General features: G+C 37.3%; 1 protein-coding gene across 1 annotated transcript; it reads left to right on the forward strand.

Annotated features, from left to right (window-relative positions):
• Positions 1-9744: 9744 nt before the first annotated feature.
• LOC103437334 (protein CURLY FLAG LEAF 1) lies at positions 9745-10561 on the forward strand. The gene is made up of 2 exons (XM_008375836.4): positions 9745-9975; positions 10127-10561. Exons 1-2 carry the CDS (start codon positions 9745-9747, stop codon positions 10559-10561), a joined length of 666 nt encoding a protein of 221 aa, XP_008374058.2.
• The last annotated feature ends 2588 nt before the right edge of the window (positions 10562-13149 follow it).

The raw sequence follows: 13149 nt of genomic DNA on the forward strand, positions 1-13149 counted from the left end.
TAAAAGAAATAAGACACGTCATAACCCCACAAATATTTACGTAGAAGTTTGTCCCAATATTATATCACTTACCAATTATTCATGTAATAAGAGAGATAGACACGTCAAAACCCTTAGTTGCATCGAAGTTTGTCTCATAGTTGCTATATGATATAGGACTCTTTCAAAAGTTAAGTTAGGGTTCTCGTGCATTAAAATTTGTAATTTAGATGGTTATTCGACCCAATATAATTTAGAGATACTTACGTAAGAACCCGTAACACAGTTACATTTACAGAAGCTTATCTCATAGTTGCTATTGGACTCTTTCAAATGTTGAATTAGGGTTTTCATGCATTACACTTTGTACTATAACATGGTGAGCATGGTTGTTAATTAAATATGTTTGTCCAACTTATGAAGAAAATTGGTGACTTTGAAGTTGAACCGAGAAAATTGGTTGAATATAAGCAATATTGTCGGTTCTTTCCCTCCTTAATTAATACATTTATATTAAGTAATAGAATGTATTCTTGTCGGTTATAACCGACAGGAAATCCGACACATTTAAAAAAATTTGGCCAGCCCGGGGTTGGCTGGAAGTGGCCAGCCCTTTAGCCCTTTGACTCTTTCCGATTCCGTGAGGCCCTCTCAGATTCCACAGCCCTCTGGCCTAGCCCTCGGTTGGAGACGATTTTTGAGCTATTTTCGACCCTCTGGCCCTCTGGACCCTTCGGTTGGAGATGACCTTAAGTTCTTGCAGTATCGAAGCTGGATTTTCCTGCTAGGATACTAGATATATATAAGTGCAATAATACATATATATTTTTTATTTTATAAGAAATTAATTTTGGAATTTATGAACACACAAGAAAGTAGATATTCTGACACTTCATTCCTATATTGGGGAAATTGATTGAACCTTCATGAATAAATTTTCAGAGAGAGAGAGAGCATAAATGAAAGGAAGAAGAGGTGGGTTGGGAGCATTTAACAGAAGGAAATAAAACCAGTGCTGGGTGCTGGTGAGAGTGACGATCGAAGTGAGGGTGGTTTCAATGGTCATCCTTGAATTCTGCATTTAAGTGAATTCAAGATGATTTAATGAAGGCAGGTGAACAATACTTGACCCTCTTCCCCTCAAACTCTTTGGGACCCTTTAGTATTTTTTTTAATTAGATTTTTTTGGTAATTATGTTTTGAGAAATCTAGAGTATGACTTCTACCTAATTTTGAGTATTGGTCCTTAAATTTGTGATAGTGTGAAGTAATGATACTTTTTTGGGCAACACCAATAGAACTTCCATCAAAATATGGACAAAAGTTCTAACATAGTTACTCAAAAGACTATTACTTCATATTGTGACAAGTTCATAGATCAATGCTCACGACTTTTTAGTCCAGGGACCAAAAATACAACTTGACTCAAATTCAAGGACTGATCCCATCTCTTATGCTGCTGTTATTAACATTACATAAATCTCACTAGCACTCATTCGTTATAAATTTGGAGTGCTAGATGACCTTTCTAGAATGCCAATAGCAACCCTCTTTTCTTTTAAACAATGATATTCTACTCTAAAGAGAAAGGAGTATTGGATTAAGTCAAATAATGTACCAGCCATAATTCAAATTCAACACAAACTTATGTTGAGAATGAATAACACATTGATGGGAGGATGGACCTTGCATGAGCTTATAAGTAAGTTAGGCTACTCTCTATATTGCCAATTAATTTTATGATGGAACCTCCACTTTCTTCACATTATACATTCTCGTCATCCATATGAATAGAACTCAGCATAATTTCTCTTCTAATTTTTCTTTTTCTCCACTTACATTCTTGTTTTCAATTTGGTGGCTACCTTACAAAAATACACCTTTGTTAGGAAAACTAGTTTTTGTGTCCTAACTCTTTTGACTAGCAGCAAGAAACTGGCATGGTATTTATGTTATTAGCTGTCTAGTCTATTAAGGGTCCCTCTCCAATTTATATTTGGTTGGTGAATTTTGGCTAAGTACACCCTCCTCTCTAATGTCCTTATGGCTTCATCCTTCACGAGTATGCTTAGATCTTTCCCAAACAGGGGAACTTATTGCCGACCAAAACTTGCAATCTTGTTTTTTCTTTTGCTCTTTGCACTCAATCCAATTGTGACCCCAAAATTGCATTCTGCTATCTATACCACGTTCACGAGAAATAATCAAGAAGTAGAATAGAAAAGGCAAAACAAATAATAAAGAACCAGCAGTTAGATAAGGCCAATGAAAACTCACACTAGTACAAAAACAAGTTTGCGCGACGGAAACTTGCGCGACGTAGTAAATTTCGTCGCTCAAAGTATGTTTGCGCGACGCTAAACAGAAAACGTCGCGTAAACTAACTTTGCGCGACGAAGCCTAACGTCGTGCAAAGCTATTTTGAGCGACGAAGGTAACCCTACGTCGCGCAAAACAGCTTTGCATGACGTCAGGCTTCGTCGCGCAAAGTTTTGGCGCCAAACCAATATGCTTTATCACTTTTTTTCCTAATTTTGCGCGACGCAGGTGCACAAACGTCGCTCAAAGATGTTTTGCGCGACGTATGTCTTCGTCGTGCAAAACTGTTTTGCGCGACGCAAGGGTACCTACGTCGCGCTAAGTGTTTTTTTTTTTTTCCTTTTTCTTTTCTTTTGGGGTTCTTGCATTGCCTTTTTCTTTTGTGGTATCCACTTGTGTAAATGTTTTAAACTGACAATCGAATTAGTTCATTGTATTCATATAGGATCAAGGAGTGTAGCTGTAAAAAATCATCAAAATCGGAGTTAAAACTACCGTTAAATCGTGATTTTTCGTTTATAACCGTCGAAAAGTTTTGTCCCGTTACTTGATCTTTGAATGTTTGTTTTTTGCGATTTTTGGCGTACACAATCTCGAAGCATATAAAAACAAGTTTGACAGTTGGATCGTTGAAACTAGTTTCGTACAATGCGTTTCCCATCAAAACGATACATTCACTAACACTTAGAGTTTATTTATACTTTCATTAATTGTAACAGAAGATTTGTGGTATCCACTTGTGTAAATATTTTAAATTGACGATCGAATCAATTCCTTGTATTCATATAGGATCCAGGAGTGTAGCTGTAAAAAATCATCAAAATCGGAGTTAAAATAACCATTAAATCATGATTTTTCGTTTATAACCGTCGAAATTTTTTGTCCCGTTACTTGATCTCTGAAGGTTTATTTTTTGCGATTTTTGGCGTATGCGATCTCAACACATATACAAACAGTTTGACGGTTGGATCGTTGAAACTAGTTTTGTACAATGCGTATCCCATTAAAACAATAGACTCACTAACACTTGAGTTAATTTATACTTTCATTAAGTATAACATAAGATTTTGTGGTATCCACTTGTGTAAATGTTTTAAATTGATGATCGAATTAGTTCATTGTATTCATATAGGGTCAAGGAGTGTAGCCGTAAAAAATCATCAAAATCGGAGTTAAAACTACCGTTAAATCGTGATTTTTCATTTATAACCGTCGAAAAGTTTTGTCCCGTTACTTGATCTTTGAATGTTTGTTTTTTGCGATTTTTGGCTTACACAATCTCGAAGCATATAAAAACAAGTTTGACGGTTGGATCGTTGAAACTAGTTTCGTACAATGCGTTTCCCATCAAAACGATACATTCACTAACACTTAGAGTTTATTTATACTTTCATTAATTGTAACAGAAGATTTGTGGTATCCACTTGTGTAAATATTTTAAATTGACGATCGAATCAATTCCTTGTATTCATATAGGATCCAGGAGTGTAGCTGTAAAAAATCATCAAAATCGGAGTTAAAATAACCATTAAATCATGATTTTTCGTTTATAACCGTCGAAATTTTTTGTCCCGTTACTTGATCTCTGAAGGTTTGTTTTTTGCGATTTTAGGCGTATGCGATCTCAACACATATACAAACAGTTTGACGGTTGGATCGTTGAAACTAGTTTCGTACAATGCGTATCCCATTAAAACAATAGACTCACTAACACTTGAGTTCATTTATACTTTCATTAAGTATAACATAAGATTTTGTGGTATCCACTTGTGTAAATGTTTTAAATTGACGATCGAATTAGTTCATTGTATTCATATAGGGTCAAGGAGTGTAGCCGTAAAAAATCATCAAAATCGGAGTTAAAACTACCGTTAAATCGTGATTTTTCGTTTATAACCGTCGAAAAGTTTTGTCCCGTTACTTGATCTTTGAATGTTTGTTTTTTGCGATTTTTGGCGTACACAATCTCGAAGCATATAAAAACAAGTTTGACGGTTGGATCGTTGAAACTAGTTTCGTACAATGCGTTTCCCATCAAAACGATACATTCACTAACACTTAGAGTTTATTTATACTTTCATTAATTGTAACAGAAGATTTGTGGTATCCACTTGTGTAAATATTTTAAATTGACGATCGAATCAATTCCTTGTATTCATATAGGATCCAGGAGTGTAGCTGTAAAAAATCATCAAAATCGGAGTTAAAATAACCGTTAAATCATGATTTTTCGTTTATAACCGTCGAAATTTTTTGTCCCGTTACTTGATCTTTGAAGGTTTGTTTTTTGCGATTTTTGGCGTATGCGATCTCAACACATATACAAACAAGTTTGACGGTTGGATCGTTGAAACTAGTTTCGTACAATGCGTATCCCATTTTTGGCGTATGCGATCTCAACACATATACAAACAAGTTTGACGGTTGGATCATTGAAATTAGTTTCGTACAATGCGTATCCCATCGATTTCAATGGATCATTTAAATTACATTTTCAGTATTTTTTTTTTAAAATGCCTTCCCTCTCACTCATCGCTTCTTTACAATATGAGTTTCTTTATTTGTGGATGGTCCATCTTAACTTTTACTAGAGTAGTATTTTAGCCGAGTATATATTTTGCATAGTTTATTAACCCTCCAAATCAGGAACATTAAGCAGGAAATTACATTCATTTTTCATGAAAAGAAAAGGAACATTAAGCAGGAAATTACAAGAGGGAGCATTCACAAAGGCTGCTTAGGAGAAGTCTCAATAGTCGGCGGAACCTCAGCAGTCGGCGGAGCCCCAGAAGAAGGAGGCAGCGGAGGTTGATCATTTGGAGCTTCAGTACGCTGTGCAGCTCCAGAAGACGAAGGCAAATGCTGTTGGAACAAACCCACAAACCTCCGATGATCAAGTAAAATCTGACCATCAGATTCCTGCATCTGATCAATTTTTCTCTTCATATTTGTGGCATAGTTGTGTGCGAGCTTGTGCAACTGTTTATTCTCATGCTTGAGCCCTCTAATCTCCTGTTTCAGACTCATCACTTCAGCCGCCAACGATTCAACTTGACGGGTTCGAGCAAATAGGCGTTGGGCCATGTTGGACACAGAACCCGCACACTGCACACTAAGAGCCAGAGACTCCTTAACAGCCAACTCATCAGACCGTCTGGAAAGCAGTCTCTTATCTTTAGAAGTGACAAGGTTCCGGGCCACCACCGCAGCAGTCAGGTCATTCTTCATCACCGAATCCCCAACGGTAAGAGGGCCAGTAGGGGATATGAAGGATGGGCGCCATATGTTGTCTGGAGAAGGCGGGACTGCCTCTTCACCAAGGTTCAAGTCAAACCGACGGTCAGAAGGGCCAGACATTTTCAGAGGTGTTAAAGAAAGAAGAGGTCGGATAGGTCAAGATCGTAGAAGTGCAAGAATGAAGTTTTTACAGGTTGAAATTCAAGTGTGCTTTGAACATCCTGCGTACCTCTATAAAAATCAACATGTGATGAGATTTCAGAGATTGAAGAGGCGAGCTCAGAATTCAAAGAGGCCAATTCAAAAATCGAAGCGGAGCCAGCTTTCTTAAAAGTTGGGCTTGCTCACAAACCACCGATTCCAGATATCGAAGAGTGTCAGCTTTCTCAGCCTCGTCAGCAACTGTCACACGCAAACTCAGCTTTGCGAAAATCACAGAAAATTTATCGAAGCATCGTCAGCACTTGTCACATGCATCCAACGGTTGCCGACAGGAGTAAAAGAACAGTACCGCTTGCCGAATCTCGAGAGCTAGATCCCCGACGGGATTGAAGAGGCGAGCTCAGAATTCAAAGAGGCCAATTCAAAAATCGAAGAGGAGCCAGCTTTCTCAAAAGTTGGGCTTGCTCACAAACCACCGATTCCAGATATCGAAGAGTGTCAGCTTTTTCAGCCTCGTCAGCAACTGTCACACGCAAACTCAGCTTTGCGAAAATCACGGAACATTTGTCGAAGCATCGTCAGCACTTGTCACATGCAATTTGTCGAAGCACCTGTCTCTCTCAGCCTCGTCAGCACTTGTCACATGCAATTTGTCGAAGCGCCGATTCCAACCATCTGTCTTTCTCAGCCTCGTCAGCTTTGAGGAAATCACGGGCAATCATCCAACGGTTGCCGACATGAGTAAAAGAACAGTACCGCTTGCCGAATCTCGAGAAGTGGTTTTGCGCGACGAAGACCTACGTCGCGCGAAGTGGTTTTGCGCGACGTAGGTCACTTCTGCGTCGCGCAAACCCTTCCTTCACTGCCTTGACGCGACGGTCAGTGCGCGACGCGGGTTCGTTGTCCTACATTTTGCACGACGTTTTTTTGACTTTGCGCGACGAAGGTCCTACGTCGCCTAAAGCCTTTTTTGTACTAGTGTAAATTAACGTATCCTTTTTTTATGTTTTGTTAATATGAAGGACAAAAACAACTTACATGACACGGGTACATCGATACGTGACGTATTGTGTTAATGAAATAAAAACATGTAGATAAAAAATTATACATATTTTATTTCATTTGCACATGACATCACCGTAGCGATGAACTCGTGCCATATAAAGTAATAGGTACTTGTTCTTTTAAAGTGGGATTCAACTGCCTAATCAATTAGAGAAGTACACCGATTTTAAAGTATTAGATAATTGTTTTTTTAAAGTACGCTGATTTTTATGTCTTTTAAAGTGGTATTCCACCCAGGATACATAAGCTACGTGCTTAAATGTTTAATGTAACATAAGGCTTATAATAAAAATATTTAATGTAACATGCAACAAATTTTATATATGTATGGTTAAACAATAATTAAAGTAAAAGCATTTGATTACTTGTTGGTCCAAGAATAAAGGGATTCTGATCTTAGGAGCAAATGGATACTTTTGGGTCATGAATGCAGGGTATGCTTTATAAAAATAAAATAAAAAGTAAATAAAAAATGAAGAAATAAAATATAGGGCTTGGTTGATTTAAAAGCCGATGGTGAAGGTTCAAGTTCGTAGGTGAACGAGTAGGGATGGGAACGGTTATCACGAGCTGCAATTCAAATCTTAATGTGTAGTCTGTCTCACCTAATTCTTACATAAATCATGTTTTCTCCTTTTCAGTTAGTAATCTCTTTACCATCAATATATTACTATTTTTTTAACAGAAAATATTATCTACACTAAAGAGGATGAGGGTGAGCTTAGCTTCACAATGGGCTGCAATAATGTGGTTCGAATTCATTTTCAATGAGAATTGTATCTAAGATCTCTCATTTCCAAACGAAAACGAATACCACTAAACCATAATACTAAGTGGCTGATCAATATATTACTAACTTTCCTAAAAAAAGGCTGATGGTATTGAGAGCTTTAAGGGCAAAGTTAATTAGTTGCAGTGATTAGCTAGTTTCATGGCTTACGGCAAGGTAAGGAGGTGATCGAGCGAGAGAGAGAGAGAGAAGAGTTTGGGTGTTGAGAGCTTTAAAAATTTTTGTTGTTTGAGTAACCCAATCGCGGGAAGTTGGAGTTATTGTGTATATTAAAGACCCATAGACATTCAAGACCTTCCTTCAACTGTACACAGACTCTCTTCATTTAATGACCACTCCAAACACACAGTTCTTCCCTCCTCTTTCCCATCACACCGCCTCTCATAAGTATCACAACTTGGTATTTGGTGTGCATTTGTTTCATCTATTGGCTTCTAGCTTTGGCTAGATTACCTCACTTTTAATTAGGATTAAATTGTTGTTAGCATTTTAAAATAGGCATCATGAATTACCTTCTTGTAGAAACTAAAGGAGAAAATGGAATTGGAGGACTTGAATGAGTGCATGATGACTGTTTTAGAATGCTTATTGAGCGCCTTACTCATTTCCAAGACATGGAAAACTCAATGAAATTGTTTCTGTTGCGTGTTAGTGTTTAGTGACACATGTGGATAACTCACTTCATTTTAGGGAATGAGTTATGTTAGGTTGGTCCTGCCATGTGATAATGTTGAATGAGGTGCATCGGCAAACAAAAAAATGAGGATCCTTCAGGTGCATTGGCAACAAAAGGTTAGTAATGGGGATCCTTCAGGTTGGGTGAGACCTCCATTCGGGACTATGAAAGTGAATTGTAATGGTGCGTGGCTAAAGGTATCCGAACAAGGAGGGTATGGATGGGTGGCGCGAAATTTCGCAGGTATTTTTCAGAGGGTGGGGGTAGTGGGGAATTTTCCCTGAGAATCTATTCTAATGGCAGAGGCAGAATCGGTGCAGTCGGCTTTGTTAGCTTGTATTGATATGGGGTTTGATGCATTTCAGATTGAAGCAGATTCTAAAGGACTTGTGCATATGGTTAACGGCAAGGCTCAATCAAATGTTGCAATTGAAGCACTCCTTGATATTCAATATGTGAAGCAACGACTGAGGTCAGTGGATGTCATTTTTGCTCCTCAAATTTGTAATATAGCAGAACATCTAGTGGCCACTTTCACCTTACGGGATGGAGGCTCTTATGGATGGGACTAGTTTGAACCAGAGTGGTTGTTTAACACTTTGGCTTCTGATGTAAACATTTCAACTTGAATCTCATAAAATTCTTTCCTTTGATGAAAAAAATCAAGTTAAAACTTGGAATTTGGTGTACGTTTGGCTTTCAACTATTACCTTCTAGCTTGACTAGCTCAGCTCACTTAATTAATTTCCGTGACATTAAAAACTTATGTGATGTTGTTTCTGTCACATGACACTGCTGAGTGTCAATTAGATAAGACTTAAAATTAATGTGTTTTATAAATAAAAAAATCATTCACACATGTTATGTTTTAACTGAATCGTTGTGCCACGTTGTATTGCCATGTGGCCAAGTGTTATATATATATATATATATATATATATATATATATATATTATTATTTTTTTTTTTTTTCTCGTATAGTACAGTCCATGGGGAGCAAATTCATTGCTAAGATTTATATAGTTGGGTATGTTGGGTGGCATCAGGATCGGGGGGTTGGGGGGGTATTAGAACAAGGAGTCGAGTTGGTTAGAACTTCACATCTTAGGCTTTAATAGAGAGCTGGCTTGGAGCTCTCTCTGCTATAATAATCAGAGTTAAAGAGATCGCCAACTTGGAAAGCACGTCATGCATGGGTAGGCCAGGTTTCTTTTAGTTGTACCTTCAAATTTTGCCCCTATTAGATTCTCCCGTGCAGTTGTGGCCACACTCCACCAGCCTATATAACTACCAAAACTTTTTCCCAACCATTTGACATATAAATCCATTCCAACTCTCTCAACCTCTCAACTCTCCCAGCTCTCAGCTCTGTGTGTTTGTTTGTATGAGAGAGAGAGAGATCAGAGAGGGAGATCACAGAGAGAGGGGGAGAGAGAGAGAGAGAGAGAGAGGGAGAGAGAGAGTAATATTACTACTTATCTCTGAGTGATTGAAGCAGCTAGCTAAGCTAATAGCTATGCTTTCTTTTCAAGCTCATCCTCTTTCTCCAAACCAAAAGAAGACAATCCCAGACTCTGAGAATTCATCCAAGAAAAGAAAATGGGATGACTTGCCATACGTTAATATTGAGCAACTTTCCGAAAAACGTTCAAAAGTACCACAAAGCAAACCAAATTCCTTGTTTGATATAGAGCTTCACCTAGAGACTCCATTGCCTTTGGAGTGGCAAAGATGCCTCGATATTCAGGTATATTACACATATGCGTGTTTCAATTATACAAACATAATTAACAAAGATATCACACCGTTTGATTACCATTTCAGTTCTCACTTTTTAATATTTTTCCGAAATCAAGACAAATTTTTTCTATTGATTGTGTGCCTTCATTCTTATGCAGTCGGGACAGATACATTTTTACAACACAAGGACTCAGATGAAGACTTCAAGGGACCCAAGGAGGAGCCCTGAGCCACCAACCAGTCCAGCTGCTGATCATCATCATCATCACATGAGCCTAGACCTGGAGCTCAACCTAAGATCATGTGATCAGTCTAGGGCTAATTCAGACATTTCAACACACAGCTTGAGTGATTTGTTCATGGAGTCCCATAGACCAACAAAAAAGAACCCCAATAATTTAGGGTTTCCATTTGATCACCACCACCACCAGCAGGAGATGGTGGCAACTGTGTGCCTCAAGTGCCACATGCTGGTGATGCTGTGCAGGTCTTCTCCTACATGCCCTAATTGCAAGTACATGCACGCACCTGATCAGAGCCCCCCAACCCTCTTCAATTTCAAGCCAAGGTGTACCAGTAGCTTCATGTGTTAATTAATTAGCTAGTAATTAAGCTTCAGCTAATTATGTAATAGTTAATTATATATGATTTCTGTGCTATAGAGCTAGTCATCCTTGGAGGCTTTAAATTGCTCAGTGTATTATATCTTCATCCTCCTCTATCAGAAAAATGACTGCTGAGAGAGAGACACCTTTTTATCTATGGTCAATATAAATGAAGCTTAATTATCCTACTACTAAATTTGTTTAAAACTATTGGTGTCGGTATTCATGGTATGCCACTGATTAAAATGCTCTACTTTTCTTAATCTGTCTCAAGATTTTTTTTTCTTTGCTCATTAATTATTTTGCGAGATATCGAACTCTCAACTGTTGCAAATTAAAGACGGTTTATAGTGAAGGTCCACACCTTGCTATCGTAGGTATCGCCATCGCATTTATTATTATTTTATGGATTCGTAAGTTTTTTGTATGATTATTGTGGTTAGGATGAAATTGGTGTCAGCATATAAGTACACCCATCTCTTATTCTTTTTGCTTTTTTATTTCTGATAAAATCTCAACACATGTTTCCCTGAGCGTTAACAAGTTACCGTTTTACTTCTGGATGAGTTATACAAAGCTTACCCAAATGTTTTATAAGTAATTGAGGTTTAAAGTGAGATCGAAGTAAAAAACAACTAACAAAAGAAATGAACTTCTGGCAAAAAAAAAAAAAAAAATACCAAGAGAAAATGCTGCTCATGCAGTTAGAAGAATTTTTTCATGGTAAAGATCATAAAAAGTAAATTACGACCATTGATCAGATGAAATCATGTTGGAACGAGTGGTTAATCATTCACCGCCAAAACATTACATGTCCATGTCCAAAAATCCATTTAAATCCATTAAAAGAAAGAACATTACACCTCATCAGGTAATACATCGCGCTCTGAACAGCGAAAAGTAAATAATAACAGAAATGGAAAATTTTCACCTATAGAGCAGCATTCAAGATAATTTTACAAAGAGATGAGGTCCCTGAAAAATTACCATGGTAGAAAAGAAAAAAGAGATGAATTGTCACTGTGTATAAGGAAGAAAGTTTGAATGATAATCTTCCCTTCTGTCTTCTTCTGTGTATGTAAACTTGACGTGAGTCGACCAAACTGTAGAGATCGATGCTAATCTTAAATCTTTTGTGTATTTTCATGTATCCTATGTAAGTAACTTTGCGAGCTGCTGGTTTTCTGCAATAGTTTTGAATAGAATTTGAATCCATTCTGTAGTGATCACCGGACTAATCTCTCAATCATCTTCAGCTTCTCAAGCATCTTCAGCTTTCCTTTAAAACCTTATTGTTGTGCAAATGTGGGTGCTGCCCTAGGCTCTCCGGAAGACGTTCTGAGCTCCAATTGTCAGCGCTCGGCCCAAGAGAAAAACTCGCCTTGAGGGCAATATGGTCTGATGACCATTTATCTGATGGAAGGCAACCTTCTATGTCATGAAGCTCCAATACACTGTCAAGCCAGAAGCTAGCAGCTGCAGAAAAGCATTAGACATACAGTCAACGAAAATGATGAGCAAACAAAATTCAGAATTGGAACAAGCTCAGAAAGCCTAAACAGAAAATCCATATGCTTATTGCTTATACATCACGAAAAATGCAATTACTCTCGTAATGTAGTCCACTATAGGATGGGCAACGGTTATGGCAGGCGGGTAACTGCGGTTATTTACCCATAACCGTTTATATTCATACCCGCATAACCGTTTACCCGTTGGGTAATTGCATAAATGGTTATACCCATAACCATAACCGTTTATAAACGGTTATCCATACCCATAACCATAACCGTTTATAAACGGTTATCCATACTCATAACCGTGTACTCATTTAACCATAACCATTTACCCATTTAACCATAATCATTTACCCATTTAACCATAATTATAACCATTTACCCGTTTAATTTTACATATATTAAATTAAATGGGTAAATGGGTAAATGGACATAAGGGCCTATGGGTTTTTAGTTTTTTTTTTTTTAATTTAAATGGATAAATGGTTATGGTTAAATTAAATGGATAAATGGATACCCGTTTAATTTTACATATAACGAGTATCCATTTATCATTTAATTTAACCATAATCATTTACCCGTTTAATTTTACATATAGCCGCGGTTATAACGGGTATCCATTTACAAATAAGATATCATATTACTTATTGACGACAACTTAGTTATTGGGAAATCCAATTAAAGTTTGCAACTTGTTTCTGATTGCCATGTGAAATAAGAGGGCATATCTTAACTTCGATTTTCCACCTCGGGGAAGAACACCAAAATCCGATGAACAATTTGTTATTAAATTAAATGGGTAAATGAATAAATTAAACAATGAACACCCAAAATTAAATGGTTATGGTTAAAATTAAATGGGTAAATGGTTATGGTTAAATTAAATGGGTAAATGGATATCCGTTATATGTAAAATTAAACAGGTAAATGGACATAAGTGACGGAGAGAGAGTTCTCTGAGAGTTTTTATTATTTTTTTAAATTTTACATATATTAAATTAAATGGGTAAATGAATACCCGTTATAACTGCAAGTAATACCCATAACCAATGGATACCC

The sequence above is a fragment of the Malus domestica genome, chromosome 15 (assembly GCF_042453785.1).
Source record: "Malus domestica chromosome 15, GDT2T_hap1".
NCBI classification, from domain to species: Eukaryota; Viridiplantae; Streptophyta; class Magnoliopsida; order Rosales; family Rosaceae; genus Malus; species Malus domestica.